The sequence below is a fragment of the Gopherus evgoodei genome, chromosome 2, assembly GCF_007399415.2.
Source record: "Gopherus evgoodei ecotype Sinaloan lineage chromosome 2, rGopEvg1_v1.p, whole genome shotgun sequence".
Taxonomy (NCBI): Eukaryota; Metazoa; Chordata; order Testudines; family Testudinidae; genus Gopherus; species Gopherus evgoodei.
In genome coordinates this window covers 91,432,605-91,453,136 of record NC_044323.1, presented here as the reverse complement: position 1 = coordinate 91,453,136, position 20,532 = coordinate 91,432,605, and the positions used below count along the sequence as shown (strand labels likewise).

General features: G+C 43.0%; 1 protein-coding gene across 1 annotated transcript in view; it reads left to right on the top strand.

Moving 5' to 3' along the window:
- Positions 1–20,300, top strand: part of KIAA0895 (KIAA0895 ortholog) — a 58,505-nt gene extending 38,205 nt beyond the window's left edge. The window contains 5 exon segments of the mRNA XM_030551357.1: positions 1,395–1,538; positions 3,229–3,361; positions 4,440–4,745; positions 5,369–5,466; positions 16,984–20,300. Of these exon segments, the coding sequence (XP_030407217.1) occupies positions 1,395–1,538; positions 3,229–3,361; positions 4,440–4,745; positions 5,369–5,466; positions 16,984–17,145 (843 nt within the window). The 3' untranslated portion in view covers positions 17,146–20,300.
- Positions 20,301–20,532: the final 232 nt, after the last annotated feature.

Sequence of the window (20,532 nt, the reverse complement as noted above, 5' to 3'; positions counted from 1 at the left end):
TAAACAGTCCAGTGCAGCATTGTCAACTTTGATATATTTATAGCAAGTCTCATATTTCATGTTTGTCTGAAAGCTCCAGCTCCGGGAGTCTTGTGAACATATGAGAATCTCCGCTTATTTTATTTTTTTAAAGGAGATTACTATCCCTGATAGTTATAGAGAAAAGCTTGAAAATGTGACCCAAATGAACCCTAAAGGCTCAAAAAACTGCAGGGAAATAAAAAGAACTGAAACCATTTTTTAAAATCTCATGATTGTTACGTCAATTTCATGATTTTTTAACATTTGTGGTTGGCAATACTGGCTGGCTGGAGTTCCTGAGGGCTCCTTGTAAAAATTCTCCCAACAAATTGAATTCTCCTTGGCCATCCTGCCTCTGAAGGAGTTCTCTTCCCTGCTTTGCTACTGCTAAATCATCCCTACTAAAGTTGACATATTCTGGATATCATAAGTATTTTATTGTCTTTGGAATGCACTGAATGGCATATTTGAAAATAAATTGGGGTGGGCTATCCCCATCTCTCCTATAAGATCTTCAGCCACAATAACCTCAGTTCCCATCATACAGGGCTGAACACTGTGCTGTCTATATTCAGTTCTGTTTTCAGCAAAAATACAAGCATTTCCAGGTAAATATGCTTAATATCAGTTTGTGTGCCAAACATTTTTTGCCTCCTTTCTTGTGCTTATGAGAAAAATAATTCCATATGTAAATGGGAAAACTGAACTGATTTCCCAGTCCTTCACCCTGCATCTCTCCAAATATGTGCATCCATTGTACAGAGGGGTTAAAATATCAGGAATCATCAGGAATGCTCAGTCATGATTCAGCAGTTCTAAATTAAAAACTATCAAAAAATAAACAGATTGTAATAATGCTTAACATTTGTACATTGAATGAGAGAAGTGATAACTCCTTAACCCTCAGATCATCCCTGTGAGGTAGGAAAGGACGTATTTTCATCTCTGGTTTACAGATGGGGACATTGAGACAAAGGGGCCCAGATCCTCAAAGGTATTTAGGTGCCTACCTCCCATTGAGTATCTGGGTTTAAGTGACTTTTCCCAAAGTCGTAGAGGGAATTGGTTTCCATTTACTGAGCTAATACTAGGCGTGTGGAGCATGGTGGTGTCCATAGAAGTCTAATATGAGTAAACCAGGTTCCAGCAACTTTTTCTAATGTATTTGCATTCATATGTGGCTCTGAGGATGACAGAAGTTGATTACTGAGGGTATTAGCTTATGTGTAACTACAGGAGTTCAGTAATACATCCCGTAAGAGTTAAAGGGAAAAATCCAACCATTTGTCCCATAGCTGCAGAGGTAATACAATTGCTAGTCTGCAGCTGGAATCTTACTGCACTTATGTCTGCTATGCTTTTGTCTTTTGCAGTCTGTCAGTATTATGGAACGGACATTGCAGAAATATGGAAGCTATGAAAAGTTTGAGCAGGCTACAGGAGGCAGCCTGCTACCAAAAAGTCGCATTTGGAATCATGTCAGGAAATACATGGTGAAAGAAGGCTGCCTTGGTGAGGTAGGATGCACACAGGGTCAATGGAAAAGCTTTTTAATCACAAAATCAGAAATTAGAGATAGAAAAGACCTATAAGGTTATCTAGTAGCGCATCCCTTGTCAATGTAGACTTGCTCCTTACATTATATTTTCTAATGGGTTTGTCTATTCTAGTTTTAAATGATCTAAACAGTGTGGCTTCCAACTGCTTCTCTTGGGAGATTATTCCACAGCGTAATAGATCTCCTCAGGAAGCTTTCCTGCTACCTGAATTAGGTGTTCCCATTCTTAATTCCATTCTATTAGTTGGAGGTGTACCTGAAATAACAACTCTCCTTCCTTATCCCTTCAGTGGCTTGTAGAGTAGCACATCCCCATTTAGTCACTTATGTGTATGTCTGCCCCAACCTGTGCTGGGTTTTTCTAATGCTGTATCACACTACAAACGCCTCTAATTTGCAATCATCTTATATTGCAAAGCTTTTTTTTTTTTTGCTGCTTCCTATATTTCTTATTCCTGTTGTATACATTTATGCTGAATTAGGTTTCAACAAGAGAGCTCTGCTGGATTTTGAATTTTTACCGGATAGACCTCATTGGTATGTCTAGTCTTACCTGAATGTCAGGAATGAATATTACACACACACACACACTCGGTGAAATTTACTCCTGTGGAAAGAGTCCACACAAGGACTGTGCACCACATCAATCCACTAGAATAGGATTTAAGTGAGTATTAAGTGGCCCATTAAGCATCAGAGTGCAGGCAGGGGCGGCTCCAGGTCTCAGCATGCCAAGTGCATGCTTGGGGCGGCAAGCCACTGGGGGCGCTCTGCCGGTTGCCGTGAGGGTGGCAGGCAGGCTGCTTTCGGCAGCTTGCCTGTGGAGGATCCGCTGGTTCTGCGGCTTTGGCGGACCTTCCGCAGGCGTGCCACCGAAGCCGCAGGACCGGTGGACCCTCCACAGGCAAGCCGCCGAAGGCAGCCTGCCTGCTGTGCTTGGGGTGGCAAAATGCCTAGAGCCGCCCCTGAGTGCAGCAAGATAGTATACTAAGCCTTCCCACTTCAGTAGGTTACCTTTACAATTTTAAATTAATTTTTTAAAATAAATCTTAGTTTCAGTGTATTTTTAAGTGTGTGTGTGTGTGTATATATATTATATATATAATTTTTAAAAAACCCTGACAAATAGGTACTTAAATTGACTGAGTATATATATATATATATATATATATATATATACAGTCAATTTAAGTACCTATTTGTCAGGTTGTTGTTTTTTTTAATTTACCATCTCTTGCTACTAGTAATATGCAAGGTTCCAATAAATGACTTAAAAGAGAATTATTTTCTCTTTTCTCAGTTTGTTAATTTAGTGCATTTGACCACACTTTTTTTTCAATCAGATTCACTGTTCCCCTCTAGGACAGTTAGGTTTCAATTCTGCCATCTAATTTGCATGTCTGAACCCTTATGTTCATGCGAAGTCCCACTGAAGTCATTGAGGCTTCACACAGGCACAAGGGAACAGAACCTTTCTAGAGACACAAAAACGTAGCGTGGGAGTAATTTGTGTCTTGTTGGGAAGAGTCTTGAGAGGCATGTAACTGAGTCCAGATAGAATGCTGGGAGAGTGAGAGGGAGAATAGAAGCGTCAAAAAGCCGGAAGGGAAAAGAACTCTTTTATGCCTCAAGCCTTTCTTTCTCCTTAGATTGTAGTTCATCTCACTGAGGACCTGCTTTCTCGTGCCTCAATGACAGTGGTGAATGGCCGCCCAACTCTGACTATCAATGTTTCCACTGCACGTGAGCACTGGCTAGAAGGGATGCTGAGGCATGAAATAGGTATGGACACATGTTTTGAATTCTTCGTGCCGGAGAGAATATGTGCATTCTTATTTATTTTCAGTAACACTGACAATGTGCTAGGCGTTGTACAAATCCAAAATGAGTTCTGGCCCCTGCTACTGTAGATGTGATAAAGCATAAGAAAGGACTATTTATAATTGTAGTATACAGTAGAACTAAAACACCCAACTAGTACCTTGAGAGATATAGATGTGAGAAATATTGCCAGTGAACCCCAAATCTGTGCAAGCCCCCCCTGGTTTTGAGTTATCTGGGGAGAGAATGAGTAAACAAACACTACAACATATGTGTAGTAGTCATATTGCTTAATGCGCTGCTGGAAGACACTCAGACTCTACACTGATGAGCATGATATAAAAACCTCTGTAACAGAATAGTTACAAACATTTAGCCCAGGATGGTAAAAAGTTTAACCTTTTTCTAGGTTTTGGGTGAACCTGCCCCAGTTTAGCAGACTAAACCCAGATGAAATCCAATGGCTTTGGCCAAGTTACTGTTTTAGGTTGTATGCCTGTGAATGCCCTGCACCACTGGTATAACTGCTCTCTTGTTACAGGGCAACAGCCTCCTCTACAACTGCAGTAATGCTCTATGATCAGCCTCCAGGAGACAGAAATACTAGTGCATGTTGAATCTTCCCTCCTCTGTCCTCCCTACTTCCCATTCACAGCAAGGCATTGTCTGCACTAGAGAAATGGTGGTCGCTTATGCACTTCTGAAAAATCTCCCTGCAGGGATTTAGGAGCACAGAGTTCCAGTGATGTTCAATGGGACTTGTGCTCTTAAATCCCATAGGACCTTTTGAAATCACCTTGTGGACACCTGCACTGTTGGCACTTAGATGAGTGCTATTCCACTCGTTTAATTACCATTGATTACATTCTCCACTGTCCTCAAGGCCAAAGTTACCTCCTTTCCCAGTCCCCCATTGTCCCAATAGGTGAGAATCCTGAAGTTGGGCCCTAAACTTAGTTAGCTCATGTGGTAGCTAATTGTACCATTATTTGAGACACAAATTGTTACTGTTCTAAGCTCCCTGCTTCTTTCCTTTTAGGAACTCATTATTTTCGAGGTATTAACAACAACAGCCAGCCTTGGTGCAATTGGCACGGACGTAAAAAGCTTGGGTTAAAGCCAATCAACCCTACCGAGGAAGGCCTAGCGAGTATTCACAGTGTCCTGTTCCGAAAAGACCCCTTTCTATGGAGGGCTGCCCTTCTCTACTACACTGTCTATCAAGCTAGCCAAATGTCCTTCAGTCAACTCTTCCAGGATGTGGGGAGATTTGTCAAGGACCCCAACACTAGGTGGGATTACTGTGTACGAGCCAAGAGGGGGTGGACTGATACTTCCCTGCCAGGTTGGTTTCCTATGTAGTTTGAGCACATTCCATCTTCATTCTCCAAAAGCTTTATTTGAAATAAGGGGCCTGTGCAGCTCTGTTGGCAGGTGATAGGATTTGTGCAAAGGGTTGTGGAAAAATTAAACTCTTTGTTTTCTAAAATGGATATTATGAAGTGGCAAGGATCCTTCATTTAAAACAATGATTGAGATGAAAAACAGTATTTTTTTTCCAGGACTTTCAAAGTAATTTGGTAAAGGAATTTTTAAGGGATGTTAAAGGAGACACTGTCAAGACGTTTGGGTTTGCAGTTTGCCCTCCCTTGTTTTTTATGCCCTGGGCAGGGCTTGTTACAATAGTGCTGCAAATTTCTGTTACCAGGGGTTTTAAAGCTGCTGAGTGCCCTGCCTTACACTGTCAGATTCCCGGCAAGCTAGTCTGCCTAACGGCCAGTGTCTTTGCTTAGTGTCTTTCACATAGGCTTAATCCTCTAGCCAACAGATGTCAGGTAAATTTTGCAAGTTCTTGGACAAAAATATCTAAAATTGCAGGAAATAAAATAATTTTGTGTACAATTACTTTTGATAAATGCATTGCTTTGAAAAAGCCTGAAAACATTACCATGACTCTGATTCCTTTAGGCTGCTTCAGTAAGGATCAGGTATATTTGGATGGCATCCTCCAAATCCTAAGATACAGGGAGTCTATCGATTTCCACTTGCTGATGGCTCTTGGAAAGGTGAGTGGAATCAATCTCCAAACAGAAACAATAGTAGTATCATTTTAATAAGCGCTTTCTTAAATAGTCATTAAGTTGCATGAACTTTACAGGATCACTTCCTGTAGGTGTTGTCTTAAAATGTGCTGGTGCCCTTTGCATCACCTTGATCTTGAATCTCCACTGTCTGTAAAATCAGACATCACTATACATTAAAGTATAGAGACACCACCAACTTGAAACATAGTCAATTTCAAAGAGTAAGTTAGGCATACTTTCCGGACCTACACCTTCCTGTCAGGTTCCTACCACCTTATACCTGCCTGTTTGTGGTTTTACAGTCACATTTCTCTGGTTCTTAAAAATGTTTTTCTCCTCCCTGTTTGCATGGGCCTTTTGCACCTCAACAAGTGGAACAATGGGCAGACTTTACACAAAGTCCTGTCAAATTTACAAAGTACACGAATGAAATAAAAAAGAAATAATGTCTCTCTCTCTCAAAGTCATTTTTATCTTAGGCGTTTTTAACAATGGCAGGTAATGTATTTGCAAACAGAAGTGTGATTTTATGTCAGTGGGTTTCCTTTAGCCCAGTTGTAGCATTAACTGCACAGACAGGGAACTAGCCACCAGTTCATAACCCCAATGTGGGATTTGACTTTCAGATGAGAGTAGGAAGTGTGATCTGGTAGTTGAAGAAGGACACAGGGTCCATCCTGGGCTCTGCTCCCAACTTTACAAGTCACTTAACATTTCTGGGTATGTCTACACTCCAGCTGGGAGCAAGTCTCCCATCCTGGCTAGACAGACTTGTACTAGCAGGGTTCAAGCAACCGTGCTAAAAATGTTGCAGCAGTAGTGGAAACTTGGGCTCTTAAGCCCACCCAGCTGCCTGGGTCTGAGCTGGGGGGAATAGCCTGAGTCTCTGCTGGTGCCACAGCATCCACACAGCTATTTTTAGTTCATTGGCTCATGTAAAGCTAGCGTAGGTCAGTCTACCTGGGCTAGAAGAAGGCTCACTTCCAGGTGCAGTGTAGACATAACCTCTGTGTCTCAGTATGCTCATCTATGAATGGATGCTATTATTATGGCATTATAATAGCATCTAGAGCCCCAGCCACATTCAGGACCCACCTGGCCCTCTGGTCAGAGCTCAGGTTGCTAGCCCAAGTGTCTGGCCATGCAGCAACGTCCACACTGCTGTGTTTAGCATGCTAGCGTGAATCTGTCTACCTGGTCTGGGAGGCCCAATGTGTTGGCCCTTTGGGTGTCAGCTGAGGGGAAATTACATGAAAAAAATGTAGAAATTACCTCAATGTACAAGTTTTGCCAAAACCACTAAAATAGACTTTCCCAAAAAATCTGCTGAGTTCCACTTTAAGCAGAGTCCTCTGCAAATAAGGTTCCCCTCTCTTAGCTGTTGCTAGCCATGTGATCCATTGTCTGGACCCTGCAGAAGTGGGGCACACTGGTAATATTTCCATGTAATGGTTTCACCACGGCTTCAGCGATAACCACTGGCAGGCTTCTTGCTATGCACTTGAAAACTTAATTTGCAGTTACCTCATTCTCTACATAGCTTCAGGAAGGCTAGAACAAGTTCCTCATATTTGAAGGGGCTGGAAATGTCAGGGGCTGACGTCTAGGAGAGCCAGTGAAAGACCTTGGTCTATCCAAGGCCTTTGCTCCATTTCAGAAGCCTGGTCAGGAACATGTGACTCAGGACATAAATTGCTTCCTGCCCTCTAGAGAAAATTATAGGGAAGTATTTTATTTATATTGAGAGAAAGCAAATGTGGTTAATATACAGCAAACAAGGAAACGATAACAGAGAAGTCATTGACATACAGATGTTACCAAGTAGTTTGACTTTCTTGTTTGCAAACCATTTCAGAAATACACAATGGGCCAAATCCAGCACAGTTACATTTGGTCCATATAATATTAAGCTGTATAAATAATATGTCACATTGGGTGGACATGTGACAAATGGACTTTATTCATAGGTGACAGTGGTAGCAATATCTATAGTTAAGGTTGTCTAACATTTTTCATGATAAGAATCTATTTTCAGTTGTTTCTAACTGCTGAACCTTACCATTTGGGCTAAAATTGTCCACAGTGAGTGTCTGCCTTAGAAACTTTCCCAAAAAAGTCAGCCTATCAAAACAGGTCAGCTGTTAGGTTAGGGGAAAATATGTTATTTAGCCCATATTAAAAAATTCTTACAGCTGCCATGTTTCCATGCTTTGGAGCAGGGGTGAAATTTGACAGGAAGTCACTCTGGTATCAAGGATGTGCTTTTTGATGTCCTTGTGATTTCCCTGTTAAGTTATAAGCCTCTGGATAAATTAAAAAAAAAATCACAGTTCACACAGACTCAGTAGATGTATTTTAGAGGCTGGCAGCATTATTTTCTGAAGGTTCTTTCTGTGCTGGCCTTCTTCAATACCCAGAGTTCCTGTCTGCCAGCCAAACTGAGCATTTGCCATCCCTGAGAGTATTGCCAAACCTCAGCATTAAAAAAAAAAAAAAATCACAAGTCAAGCCCCTCAAAAATCATGACATTGGCTTAAAAATTATGAGATTTTTAAAATAATAAATTTTGTTCCTTTTGTCTTTGGTGTTGGATCATTTAAGGTTCATAGTTTCATAGTTTTCTTTGGAAACATGAGGACTAGAAACTTGCTTTTTTATTTTAATGAAATCTGAGATTTTTCAGGTAATAAGCTGACTCCAGTAGCTGGGTCTTTAAAATAATCAAATTGTTGGTATTGGCAAGGCTGCAGCTGCTCTGTCATAGCACTGCTGGGGCTGACCAGGACGTTTTCCTGCAATCACTTCTTCTGGTTGCCAGGGGCCACTGTGGCATCAGGCACTGGAACTGAGAGCAGGGGGACTATTTTTCCTTTGCACTCTCAGTGTTCCGCTTACTGGCACCCAGGCAACAAAGAAGAGTTGGAGGATGTAGACTAGCTTGAATGGAAAGGGGTCAGGGAAGATAAGCAGAGAGGGGTAGGAATGGGGCATTGGGGTGGACAGAGACAGCAAGGTCTATAGACATTTTGAACACACTCCCCTTCAGAACCTAGACCTGAACCCAGGACTCCTGAGTTCAGCATTCCTGTGCTGTCAGCAAATAGGTGTGAAACCCACTAGCAAACTGTGGCCCAAACCGTCAAAGATATTTAGGCTCTCACATTTCATTGATTCCAGTGGAAGTTAGGTCCAGATTCTCAACATTATGTAGGCTCCTATGTGTCTAGTGGCTGGTCCACATAGAGGATAATAGCCAACTACTGCTACCACAGCTCTATGAAAATCTGGGCTCTGGATCCAAAGGTCTCATGCCAATGACCCATGTAATTCTATATGCCAGAATTAAGATTTCCTGTGCAACCTTAATTTTGCCTCTTGCGTGCATACATTTGGATACAATTACATAATCATATACTATTTTTCCTCACAGGACCCAGCCTCATTCAGTGCACAGGATGGGTTAGGCAGGGAATGAAGGGAGTTGGTGTATGTGTGAAGCTGTAGTGTGCCTGGAGGACCCCTCCCTCATTTGCTGCAGAAGTTGGAAAGTGTGTAATGAATGAGACGGGCTTGCAGGAAAAGAAAGGAGAGACTCGTGGTTAAGGCAGCTGAATGCTACCCTAGATAACTGAATTCTGTCCCTATCTCTGCCATAGAACTCATATGTGATGCTAGGCAAGTCTTTTAAACCAGCCTTTTTACACACAGTCACTAACTGTATGTTCCTCATTTTCTGGGTGCCCAACTAGAGATCCTGAGGTCTGATTTGCAGAAGAACTGAGCACTTCCAGCTGCAAATGAAGTCAGTGGAAGCTGTGTTTTGAACATATAAACTGCAGTAAAAATGCTAAGTACTCTGAAAAAAAATAATCAAGCACTAGATTCCTCAAATTGGGCACCAAAAATTAGTCAACATGTTTGACAATTTTAGTTTTAATCTCTGTGCCTTTCCTCCATCTGCAAAATGGCAATGATACCGCCTTACGTCACAGGGATATTATGAAGATAAATTCATTATTGTTTGTGAAACACTGAGATATGACATGGATTAAGTTTATGGAAGGGATGGTATGATGGAATAGCTTAATTTTGGCAATTGATCTTTGATTATCAGCAGGTAAGTATGCCCAGTGGTCTGTGATGGGATGTTGGATGGGATGGGATCTGAGTTACTGCAGAGAATTCTTTCCTGAGTGCTGGCTGGTGAGTCTTGCCCACATGCTCAGGGTTTAGCTGATTGCCATATTTGGGGTCGGGAAGGAATTTTCCTCCGGGGCAGATTGGCAGAGGCCCTGGAGGTTTTTCACCTTCCTCTGCAGCGTGGGGCATGGGTCACTTGCTGGTGAATTCTCTGCAGCCTGAGGTCTTCAAACCACAATTTGAAGACTTCAATAACTCAGACATAGGTTAGGGGTTTGTTACAGAAGTGGATGGGTAGGATTCTGTGGCCTGCTTTGTGCAGGAGGTCAGACTAGATGATCATATTGGTCCCTTCTGACCCTAAAGTCTATAAATGTAATAGAAAAGCCCTTGAGGAAATTAATAATTTTGTGTTGGTGCAGGATTTAAATGGTATGCAATAAATATAGCCTGCAGCTACTACATATTGAATGAGGAGGAGGATTAAAAGAAATATTGACTAAGTAAGCACTGTCCATCCTGTGCACTGAATGAGGCAGGGATCCTGTGGAAAACATAGCATTGGATCATGCAGCTAGACTGTATCACAGTGTATGTACACTAGAGGGCCAAAGTACAGTTACACAGACTCTTCATTCTGGCATTTGCAACATTAGTGTTCTTTTAATGTAGGTTTTTAATGTAATGTTAATACATTATGTTATATGTATCTTTTACAAGAAAACTAAGACTGAGGCTATTCTTAGAAAGTCAAATTCTTCCATCAGATATGAACAGAAAGCTCCCACTGGAATTTGATGTATGGTAAAGAAGTGTTATGATGAGACCAATTTAAAAAAAAAAAAAAAAAGAAGAAGAGGATTTGGATGTTCCGAAAAGAATATTAAGCTTTGCTGAAAGAGCTTGAAAAAGTAAAGGATCCAATCATAGTGAAGATTTCATCCACTTTGGAAATTCTCACTGCAAATCAGAAAATGTTCTCATGGCTTATTGCAGCAAATGTACTGATTATTCTGGGCAGATGACAGATCACAAGATGTGCATTTTCCTACCATGAATATAAGTTCTATGTGGGTCCAAAATGAAATAACTACTTTTTACATTTTATTGATAGATTAATATGTCTGTAAAATCAATCCCTGATTTATCATGGGAATGTGTTTAGTATAGTTCTCTATGTCTTCTTCCCTTACCCCAGTGCTGAAAGCCTTGTCAGTCCCAGGAAAAGTCCTGTCTTTTGCTACTTCTCATTTTACTTGGTATTTTGAAGACAGTAGTGTGTAGGAATGCATAGAGTAAGACTAATGTGCTAGTGCAAGCTGTTTGGCCTGCCCAGAGGGGAGAAACAGATGAAAGAGGCTGAAGCCTGGAGAGAAATAATACTGAGCAGTAGCCATTTTAGAGATTTGCAGTGGTTTAGCTAGGAATTAAATCTTGGAATCCTTACAGCCCAGAACATGATAATTATGCACAAATACAGCTAGACAATAGAAACATAGCTCATACCTTGCGCATAATTTCTAAATGCATCAAATCATATAATTTTTAAAGTCAGAATGTAAAATGTCGCTAATACACATTTTTGGAAAACAATCTGATGAGCGTGACAGAAAAATCAGCTTCAAAATCAACTCAAAAACGAAAATCCCTTTTTTTAACCCAGTACAATAGGTTTGCTTGCACACAGTGGTGAAAGTAGCCTATTAAGAGAGAGCTATGTGGTGAATCATATCTTTCCCTCCTGAAATGTTCCCAAATACCATATTTAGTGATGGCAGTGCCTGGGGGAAATGCAGCTTGATTGGGGCATAGTTTGATCACTGCTATTGAGCACCTGGGTAGATGCAGGTCAGATAGGAATCTGACTTTTTGTAAGAAACAAAAATTCATTGTCTTGTGGAGGGAGGAGGTTGAAATTTGAAGGCAAGGTGCTGAAAAGGTGGTTTCATAGAGCGACCCTGCCTTGGGCACTCTCCAGCGGGAGGCCACTGCATAACAGGTGTGCCTGCTTCAGTCTCCCTCCTTTGGAGTCACCAGTAACTCCACACAAGCTTTCTTGACTCACTGATACCCTCCTGGTGGACAGGATATTGCCAAAACATAGTTTCAAATCCATAACATGGTCCATTTCTCACAGCCAGTATATGTAGTCTGTAAAAATCCCACATCTTTGGATACATCAACATAGCATATACCATGCTCCAGCATCTTCACCACACCCAGGCTCTTCCTGGAGCCTCTCCAGCCCTTTTACTAGGACAGCCATCCCAGCCTGCCAGCTTAAGTGCAACATTGCTCTTCCCAGGTGGGATCCCCCACAGCCTCTTTGCTGGGAGTTCATCCTCACATAGGGAACATGTGAGGATGAACATGTAATATCCCCTTGGCCGTCAGCCCTCTGGCTTGGGAAGACCAGCCAGCAAATCCTTCTTGCTCCCCTGTCTTTAGCATTCTCCCAGGAACAACCTAAACTTCCCTCAGGGACCTCTCAGTCTCCTGGTGTCTGGCAGCTCTCACTTACTGATTTCCTGGCTCTCTCAGGGTTCATCTACACGGCAGTAAAATAACTGCAGCATGGCCGTGCCTGGGCTGGCTCAGCTGACTTCGGCTTGCTGGGCTCAGGCTGTGGGACTAAAAATTGCAGTGTAGATGTTCCGGCTTGGGCTGTATCCCAGGCTCTGAAACCACACAAAGGGGATGGGTCTCAGAACCCAGGCTCCTGTCCGAGCCTGAATGTTTACACTGCAATTTTTAGCCCCACAGCCCAAGCTCTGTGCACCTGAGCCAGCTGACCCAAGATGTGAGACTTGGTGCTACAGGTTTTTTTTATTGTGGCATAGCTGTACCCTCAGGCTGTCAGGCACCTTTCACTTGCTTCTTTCCTGACTGGAGCCCTCTCAGGTCCAAGGCCTTCACTTAACTCATGTGTGAAGTAGCTGATGAACCACGTGTGCACTAGACACCACTTCCTCTTAAAAGGGGCCAGTCAACTTGTGACATCTTGTAGGCATCTAACCTCAGCCATCCTACCTAGTACACAGCAGTGCTCAGGGCCATGTCCCCAGTGTGAGGGGAAAGATTCCATTCCCTGTCACTTTCCACATAGTTTCTCTGCACACAGACAGTTAACTTGAGCTCAGGTTTGGCTTTTAGATGTTTCTGTATTTACACTAGTCAGGCTGTAATGTAGATCTTCCCTTTTTGTGGTCCTCTTAAAAAGCACGTCTGCCATTTGACCTGGATTAGCCTGTGTGTATTCTCTTTTTATCAGGATTTGTTTTTCCACTGTAGCTCAGAAGACATATCTGTGCACAGACAGGTGCCTTTCCCAACCTGCTCTACAAACACAGTCTGCACACTCTATGAAGTCCAATCTTACCACTTTCCTGGAATGTGGAGTTGTTAAGTAACAACAACGAGATAACGTAAGAGCAGCTCCCCAGATGTGGCTGCTCCTAGTTTCCTCCAGACTGCTCAGTCTAAACCCTCTTTCCACCCCACCCCCTTATGTATAGATACATTAACAAGCCACCTGCCTCACAGAGTCAGCAGAACTTTAACTCTTTTCCCAATCTGCTATGTCACTGCCAGCCTGTTCCACTGTGATTAAAGCTGTATCCTACAGAAGCTACATTTCTTTCCATCCCTGCAATAGCACATGGGAGAAATGTGGAAGTGGGAGAAATCTATGCAATATTACAAAGCTCTCTGGCCACCCTACTACATTTTTTAAAAACAAATGGTACGTACTGTATTTGTTCCTTATTTAAAAATGAAACAAAGAAGCTCTAATAGAAATCCCTTGTTGCAGAAACATTTTCATTTCTAAGGTTGTTTTAATTTTACAAAGACAGTTTTTTTTTTTAACTTAGTAACTGCACGTGCTTGATGAGTAGGGCCCCACGAAATTCATAGCCATTGAAAAACATGTCACAGACCATGAATCTGGTCTTCCCCTGTGAAATCTGGTCTTGTGTACTTTTAATCTATACTATACAGATTTCAGGGGGGAAGACTAGCATTTCTCAAATTGAGGGTCCTGACCCAAAAGGGAGTTGCAAAGAGATTGCAAGATTATTTTAGGGGGAGGTCATGGTATTGCCACCCTTACTTCTCCACTGCTTTCAGAGCTGGGTGGCTGGAGAGCGGCGGCTGTTAGCCGGGCGCCAGCTCTGAAGGCAGCACCTTGCCAGCAGCAGCACAGAAGTAAGGGTGGTGATACCATACCAGGCCACCCTTACTTCTGTGCTGCTGCCTTCAGAGCTGGGCGACCAGAGAGTGGCAGCTGCTGATTGAGGACTCAGCTCTGCAGGCAGCAGCACAGAAGTATGGGCGGCAATACCATACTATGCCTTACTTCTGCGCTGCTGCTGACAGTGGCTCTGCCTTCAGAGCTGGGCTCCCAGCCAGCAGCCACTGCTGTCTAGCTGCCCAGCTCTGAAGGCAGCGCTACTGCCAGCAGAAGCGCAAAAGCAAGGCTAGCAGTACTGCAATTCCTCCCCCCCGCCCCACTATAACCTTGCGACCACTCCACAATTCCTTTTTGGGTCAGAACCAGGGGCGGCTCCAGGCCCCAGCACGCCAAGCGCGTGCTTGGGGCGGCAAGCTGTGGGGGCGCTCTGTCGGTCGCTGCGAGGGTGGCAGGCAGGCTGCTTTCGGTGGCTTAGCTGCAGAGGGTCCACTGGTCCCGCGGCTTTGGCAGATCCTCCACAGGCAAGCCACTGAAGGCAGCCTGCCTGCAGTGCTTGGGGCAGCAAAATGCCTAGAGCCACCCCTGGTCAGAACCCCGACAATTACAACACCATGTCATTTCAGATTTAAATAGCTGAAATCATGAAATTTACAATTTTTAAAATCCTATGACCGTGAAATTGACCAAAATGAACCCATGAATTTGGTAGGGCCCTATCAATTAGTAAAGAGAAGCAGGTAGTTGTGTAAGGTGAGATCTTGCAGAAGTGCTCATGAGAGCATTCCTCATCCCCTGCAGGAGCAGGGCAGGATTATAGCCTTGTACTTAAGACTCATAGACTTTAGGGTCAGAAGAGACCAATATGATCATCTAGTCTGACCTCCTGCACAAAGCAGGCCACAGAACCCTACCGTCCACTTCTATAACAAACCCCTAACCTATGTCCGAGTTATTGAAGTCTTCAAATTGTGGTTTGAAGACCTCAAGCTGCAGAGAATCCACCAGCAAGTGACCCATGCCCCACGCTGCAGAGGAAAGCGAAAAACCTCCAGGGCCTCTGCCAATCTGCCCCGGAGGAAAATTCTTTCCCGACCCCACATATGGCAATCAGCTAAACCCTGAGCATGTGGGCAAGACTCACCAGCCAGCACTCAGGAAAGAATTCTCTGCAGTAACTCAGATCCCATCCCATCCAACATCCCAGAGACTTCTAGGGAAGAGGATCTGGCACAACACAGCCTCAGAGAAATGCGGTGTGCCAGTTAGTAGAAACATCCGTGCCTCAGACCTGCCTGTGGCACAACAATGAAGGAGCAATCGTGCTGGACATTGCCCCAGTGGCTCTTGTAGCTAACACCTGAGCCAGCACCACTCCAGTCCTCCTCCCTGCACGATTCAATCACAGTGCTGTCAGCTCTCAATTTTATCATGAGTCTTGGGATACTTGGGATTTTTCTTAAAGCTCCAGCTCCTGGAGCATAGTAATTATGTGAGAATCTCAGCTGTCATTAAAAAAGTAACTCTATAGTCTGTATGGTAGTGGAGAAATGCTTGAAAATGATCCACCTGCACTCTGAAGGCTCAGAAGGCTAAGAAAAATCAACCCAAAATTTATTATTTTTGTAACAATCTCATGATTGTTGAGACCTTACTCATTGTTTTGGAATGCTTAGATTGCCAATACTGCAATCATAATTTGTAAGAAGTTACTTACTAATCGGGTTGCCACCTATGTAAGTTTTCCCAGTATCATTTGTTTTGGAGATACTGATTTCCTAGGACAGCTAAGTACACCCTGCCAGCTGTCCAGTTGTATGGGCCCCAAATCATCCTGTATGTCCCAGATTTTTGTAACTCAGAGGTGGCAACCCTTGTACTAGAAAGACACGTTTTTATTTTGCTCTGCACAAGCAGAGATGAATTATTGGGGGTGAAACTAAAGCTTTGGAAGCTTGGTCATATTAGCACTGACAGTCTGGCTGCTTCCTCAAAACTTCTATGAACCATACAAGGACTCCTCCCATCCCTGCAGTCTCCATACATCCACAGAGCCTTTTCATTTCCCTTTCTAGTTTCTCAAACCTTGGCCATAACAGCCCTGCCGTCCCTCCTCACATCTCCCATTGGGCCTGCCACTCCCCTTGCATGGGAACATGCGTAAGAGCAGATTTTCCAGATCTCTTCACCCTAACCTAAGAGGCCTGCAACAGCCCTGATCCTTCATGTGCACAAGCTCATTCTGTCTTTCACATCTTGCTCACATGGTGGCTTCTGTGTCCCAATTGCACTCTGCATCTCTGTCAGGAAAGCTCCAGAGCACATAAGGTTTGCAAGGAGAAATGAGTCTTAGTATAAGAAACTGGATGTCTGCTGGTACATACAACAGGACTGTCAAAAAAGAAGAAAGACCATCCTTGTGGATGGGAAGGAAATCAGTTTTTCCAGACTAATTCATTCATCCTTAACAGCCACCAATCCTGCTCCCGTTGACGTTACTAAGACCTGGTCTACACTGCAGAGTAAGTAGACTGTGTAAGCGTCTACACTACAATGTTCCTCCCACTGATTTAACTTGCCCGCTACACTGACCTAACAACTCCATCTTTGCTAGAGGCATAGCACAGGTCGATCTAGTTAAGTTGATGGAGTGTCCGTGTAGACACTGCATTACTTACATCATCTGCTGCTGCCTTTGACAGCTGTCAGCCCTGGTGCAGCAGGGCTCTGGCTGTCAGTGCCCACAAATGCCCCACTTAAGTTGGTGCAAGCATTCCTGATGAGGACACACATCATTGACAGAAGGAGCATAATGTGGACACCAGTGGTTGATTTAATTACTATGGTGGCTGTACGTTGACTTAACTTTAGTTGTGGTGTAGACATGCCCTGAGAGTCTGTTCATTGACTTCAGTGGAAGGAGAACCAGGCCTCCTTTGAAAGGATGTAGTAATTTCCTGGCGTCATGTTCTAATGCACACCTTACTGGACCATGCATAAAACCAGACTCTACTATCACCTTGAGAGAAGGATTCTGACAAGATGCTTTAAAACACCTGTGCCCTGGAATCCGTTGTGTCATCTGTAAGAAGGGAATGAAACTGTGTGTTTTAGACATGTCAATTTGCAAAATGGGTACAGCTTTGATTTAACCCCGTCCTCTCCTCTAGGTCTCTTACGAGGATGTGGATCGCTTGAAGGAATTTGCGGTGATGGAGAACATGAGAGTACCACACTTCTTGCAGGACCATATCAGATACATGGAACATTTGGAAAAGATCATGGAGGTGAATGAGCTGACTGACCAAGAGCTCCAGGATCTCATAGTGTAGCAGTCAGTCAGTCTCTTACCAGAAATCTGTTCTGTATGCAGTCAGTTATACAGAACTAGACTTCACCACAGCTTGCAAAAATAGAATGAGTCAACTTTTGTTTTATTTTCTGGCAAAAATCTAGACTATTTAGATTTGTTAATTTTTTTTTTAAAAAGAAAAAAATTCAAACCTCAGTCTATCGATTCAGGAATGTTTCTTTGAAAAAAAAAAAAAGTTCTTTGAGATTCTTTCCTCACTCCCATAATATATATTGGTGGGTTTTTTTTTTAAGGTTTTGTGCCTCTTCCAAATTAAATTATGGATTGAACATAGGCACATCATTTAGGATTTCCCTTGTAACTGGTCAGTCCCATTGTCCCTTAAATGTTCTGTACACTGAGCAGGATCGTTTGAAATGTCTTGCTTTTATGATATGCTGCTTTTTATTCTTTCTAAAGTCTGCATTTTGTAATTTTTCCCCTTGGCTCACTGGCATTGGCCTCATTTCTGGTCATGGCCTTCACAACACTCCCCCTACAGCAGCACAGTTGTGGAACTACTACAGACTATGCCACCATCTTCTTAACTCTACCCCATTGTATATTGCTTCCCTCCTTGTAAGATCACAATGCGCAGACACACGCCTTACACAACAGTATTGTAGTTTGGACATGCGAGAAAGGCGATTTCCATACTTCACATTTCAAATAGCAGCAGTTAAGGTTGCTGTGTAAATGGCTGTAAACAGACTAGAAAGTTGCCCTCTTCCTCCCTAGAGGGTTTGTGCTGTTGCAGCATTGAATATATGCCTTTCACTGTCCTCCTCTGGCTTGTACAGTACAGGTTTCAAGAGGATGAGCTGCAGGAAAGGGCCTTTTTTTGCCCTGGAGGACCCATTTAGCAAATGGAACATGTTAGTGGTTTGGAAGAAGGACTGGGCTGAACTGAGTTTTCTGACTAATGTACATAGTGAATCCAGATACGGGGCCATATTTCATTTAAAAAAGTAAAAGCTCCCCTTCGCTCTAGCACCTGAACCCTGTGTGGGTTTGGTTACTTGGAGTGGTTTTGGCCCTAATGCTGCCAGGAGCTTTGCCCTCATGGAGCTCACTGCCAGACTGGGAACTTTAATGGGCAGGGGACAAAATTCACAAGTGCCCTATTCCAATATTCAAAGCACCTGAAGAGTTCTGGCACATCTGAAGCAGCCTGAGCTCTGTTTTGAATGTGGGTTCCATACAAAATAAGTAGCGAAAGCACACAATTGTAGGGTCATCTATTCAAAGTAATAACTTAGGCAAGGCAAGAGGGTTGTTCACTACAGAGACCACATTTTCTGAGTCCAGAGTATTAGAAAAGTGCTAATAGTGGCTCCCTAGCACATGCTGAATCGAGCTTTGCACCTGAAGTATTGGGCTTACTTTAAATTCAGATCATTTTACCAAGGCTAAATGCAGCCATTAGGCCCTTGGGTTTCTGGAAGAGTCTCAGACTCACAACTCCTTCCCTTGCGCCTATGGGGAGTGGGGACAGGAGCACCATACTGCAGCTGTGAAAACGGTTCAGCTTGCTTCCCTGCCCCCATATGGGCTCAGCTCTGCTGGTCAGTGTGTTCTCGGATGGGGGAAGAGAATTGGAGCCAAAGTTCCACTCCCCTGCTTTGCGGAGGGAATACTGGCCACAATCTTCCCCTCCTCCCATAGAGCAGGCACTGCCTGCAGTATGTGGAGCATTAATGCAGACACACCATGGGGGTAGTGAGGTCTGACTCCTCAGCATGGCTGCATCTGGCTCAATGACAATCCAGCCCCCAGCATCGAGTTGCGTGGAACTTAGTGGCTTTTGATTAAGGAATGGAATAACTTTCAAAGACTCTGACTTTACACCAAGTATGATGATGGTGTCCATTCCAGATTTAAAGTTTAAACACATTTTGTGACCAGTGAGCAGAAAAGAAATCTCACCTAGCATAGAGGTTTTGACGTTTTTGAATAACCCATCAAACCAGCTGCCTTTAAAGTACTATTACATATCTGTGCTGTGGTGGCTGCCTGGTTGAAAAAAATAAAAATAAAAACATTTGAGCTGCTCCGGGAATTCAATAAAGCAAATTTGCTGATCTGTTTTACAAGACATGGACCAAGAACACCTCACAATAGCCTTAATTTTGTATTGTTTAACAGCTTCAAATTCTTTTAATCTCTGCATTCTAGTGGCTGAAACTTCCTCTCTGCCCTCAAAATATCAGTCTTAGCCTTGCCTGCCTAGCTTTGTTCAAAGCCCTTCAGGCCAACTGGGAAGCTGCTGTATGACTGCATCAACCTGGTGGAAATATTTGCACAGCAGTACCCAATAATTCACCCAGACATTCAGAATGCATCAGCTCATCTATTTTGCTGTGAGCAGCAGAAGTGCAGATCAGACTTTTCACATGTCAAAGATTGAATGTGAAGATTTCAGGTAAAATCCATCCTTGGGGGTAATTGGATTGAGGCCTGTGGAATTACACCAGGGATGAATTTGGGCCACTGCGTTGAAGCATAGATACATATATCCCATTCTGTGTGAAAGGGTCATAAGTTACAGGTGAACTTTTTTTAAACTGAAATAACCCCTGCATTTCTCCAATTGCTTCTGTAGTAAATACAAACATATGCTTAAGCAACCCAATATAGTCATGAGAATAGTCTTGAATATTATATTTACAGTAATGAGTCACTGAAAACATTATGTTTATGTGTAATTATTGTCACAGAATATGATATAGTTACCACCCCTTCTCAACTGCCTGCTGATACTCCATTACTGCTCTGGGGGTTTGCTGATATAAACTCCAGGGGCTTATTTTTCTTCTTTAAAAGACCTGGGATTTATTTTCCCCACAGAAGTTGCTCCCATTCCACTTCTACCATTCTCCATTATGCAAATAGGTGTACTCCAGTACAAGCTTAGATTCTGGAAGTGGCAGCATGATGTGTCAACATAACAATTGTACTGTAGCAGGCACAAATATCAACCCCTATTTCTCAGCACCAAGCTTGTCCTGCCTCCTTGTAACAGCGTTTCAGATTTGTAATGGTAGTTTTGTAAACTCTTTGAAATTTTTATTGTGATGGACCTTGTTATTGTCACAGTATTGAAGTTCTGTAATAAAGTATTTGGATGATACTGCATAGAAGCTCACATCGTCAGAAAGTCTCACAGTGTCTCTAATGTGAAAACAGACTTCTGATCTTTAATAACTGTTTAAGTTGAAAAGTGAATATCACCAAAGTATCCCACATGCCCTTCCTTCTCTCCCTCCCTCCCCTCCCCTTTCACACCCAGAGCCTGATCTCCATCAGAAAAGTCACGTTTCTAACTTAAAATCACTTTTAAGGCCTTTAGATGCAAAAGTTGAAAATG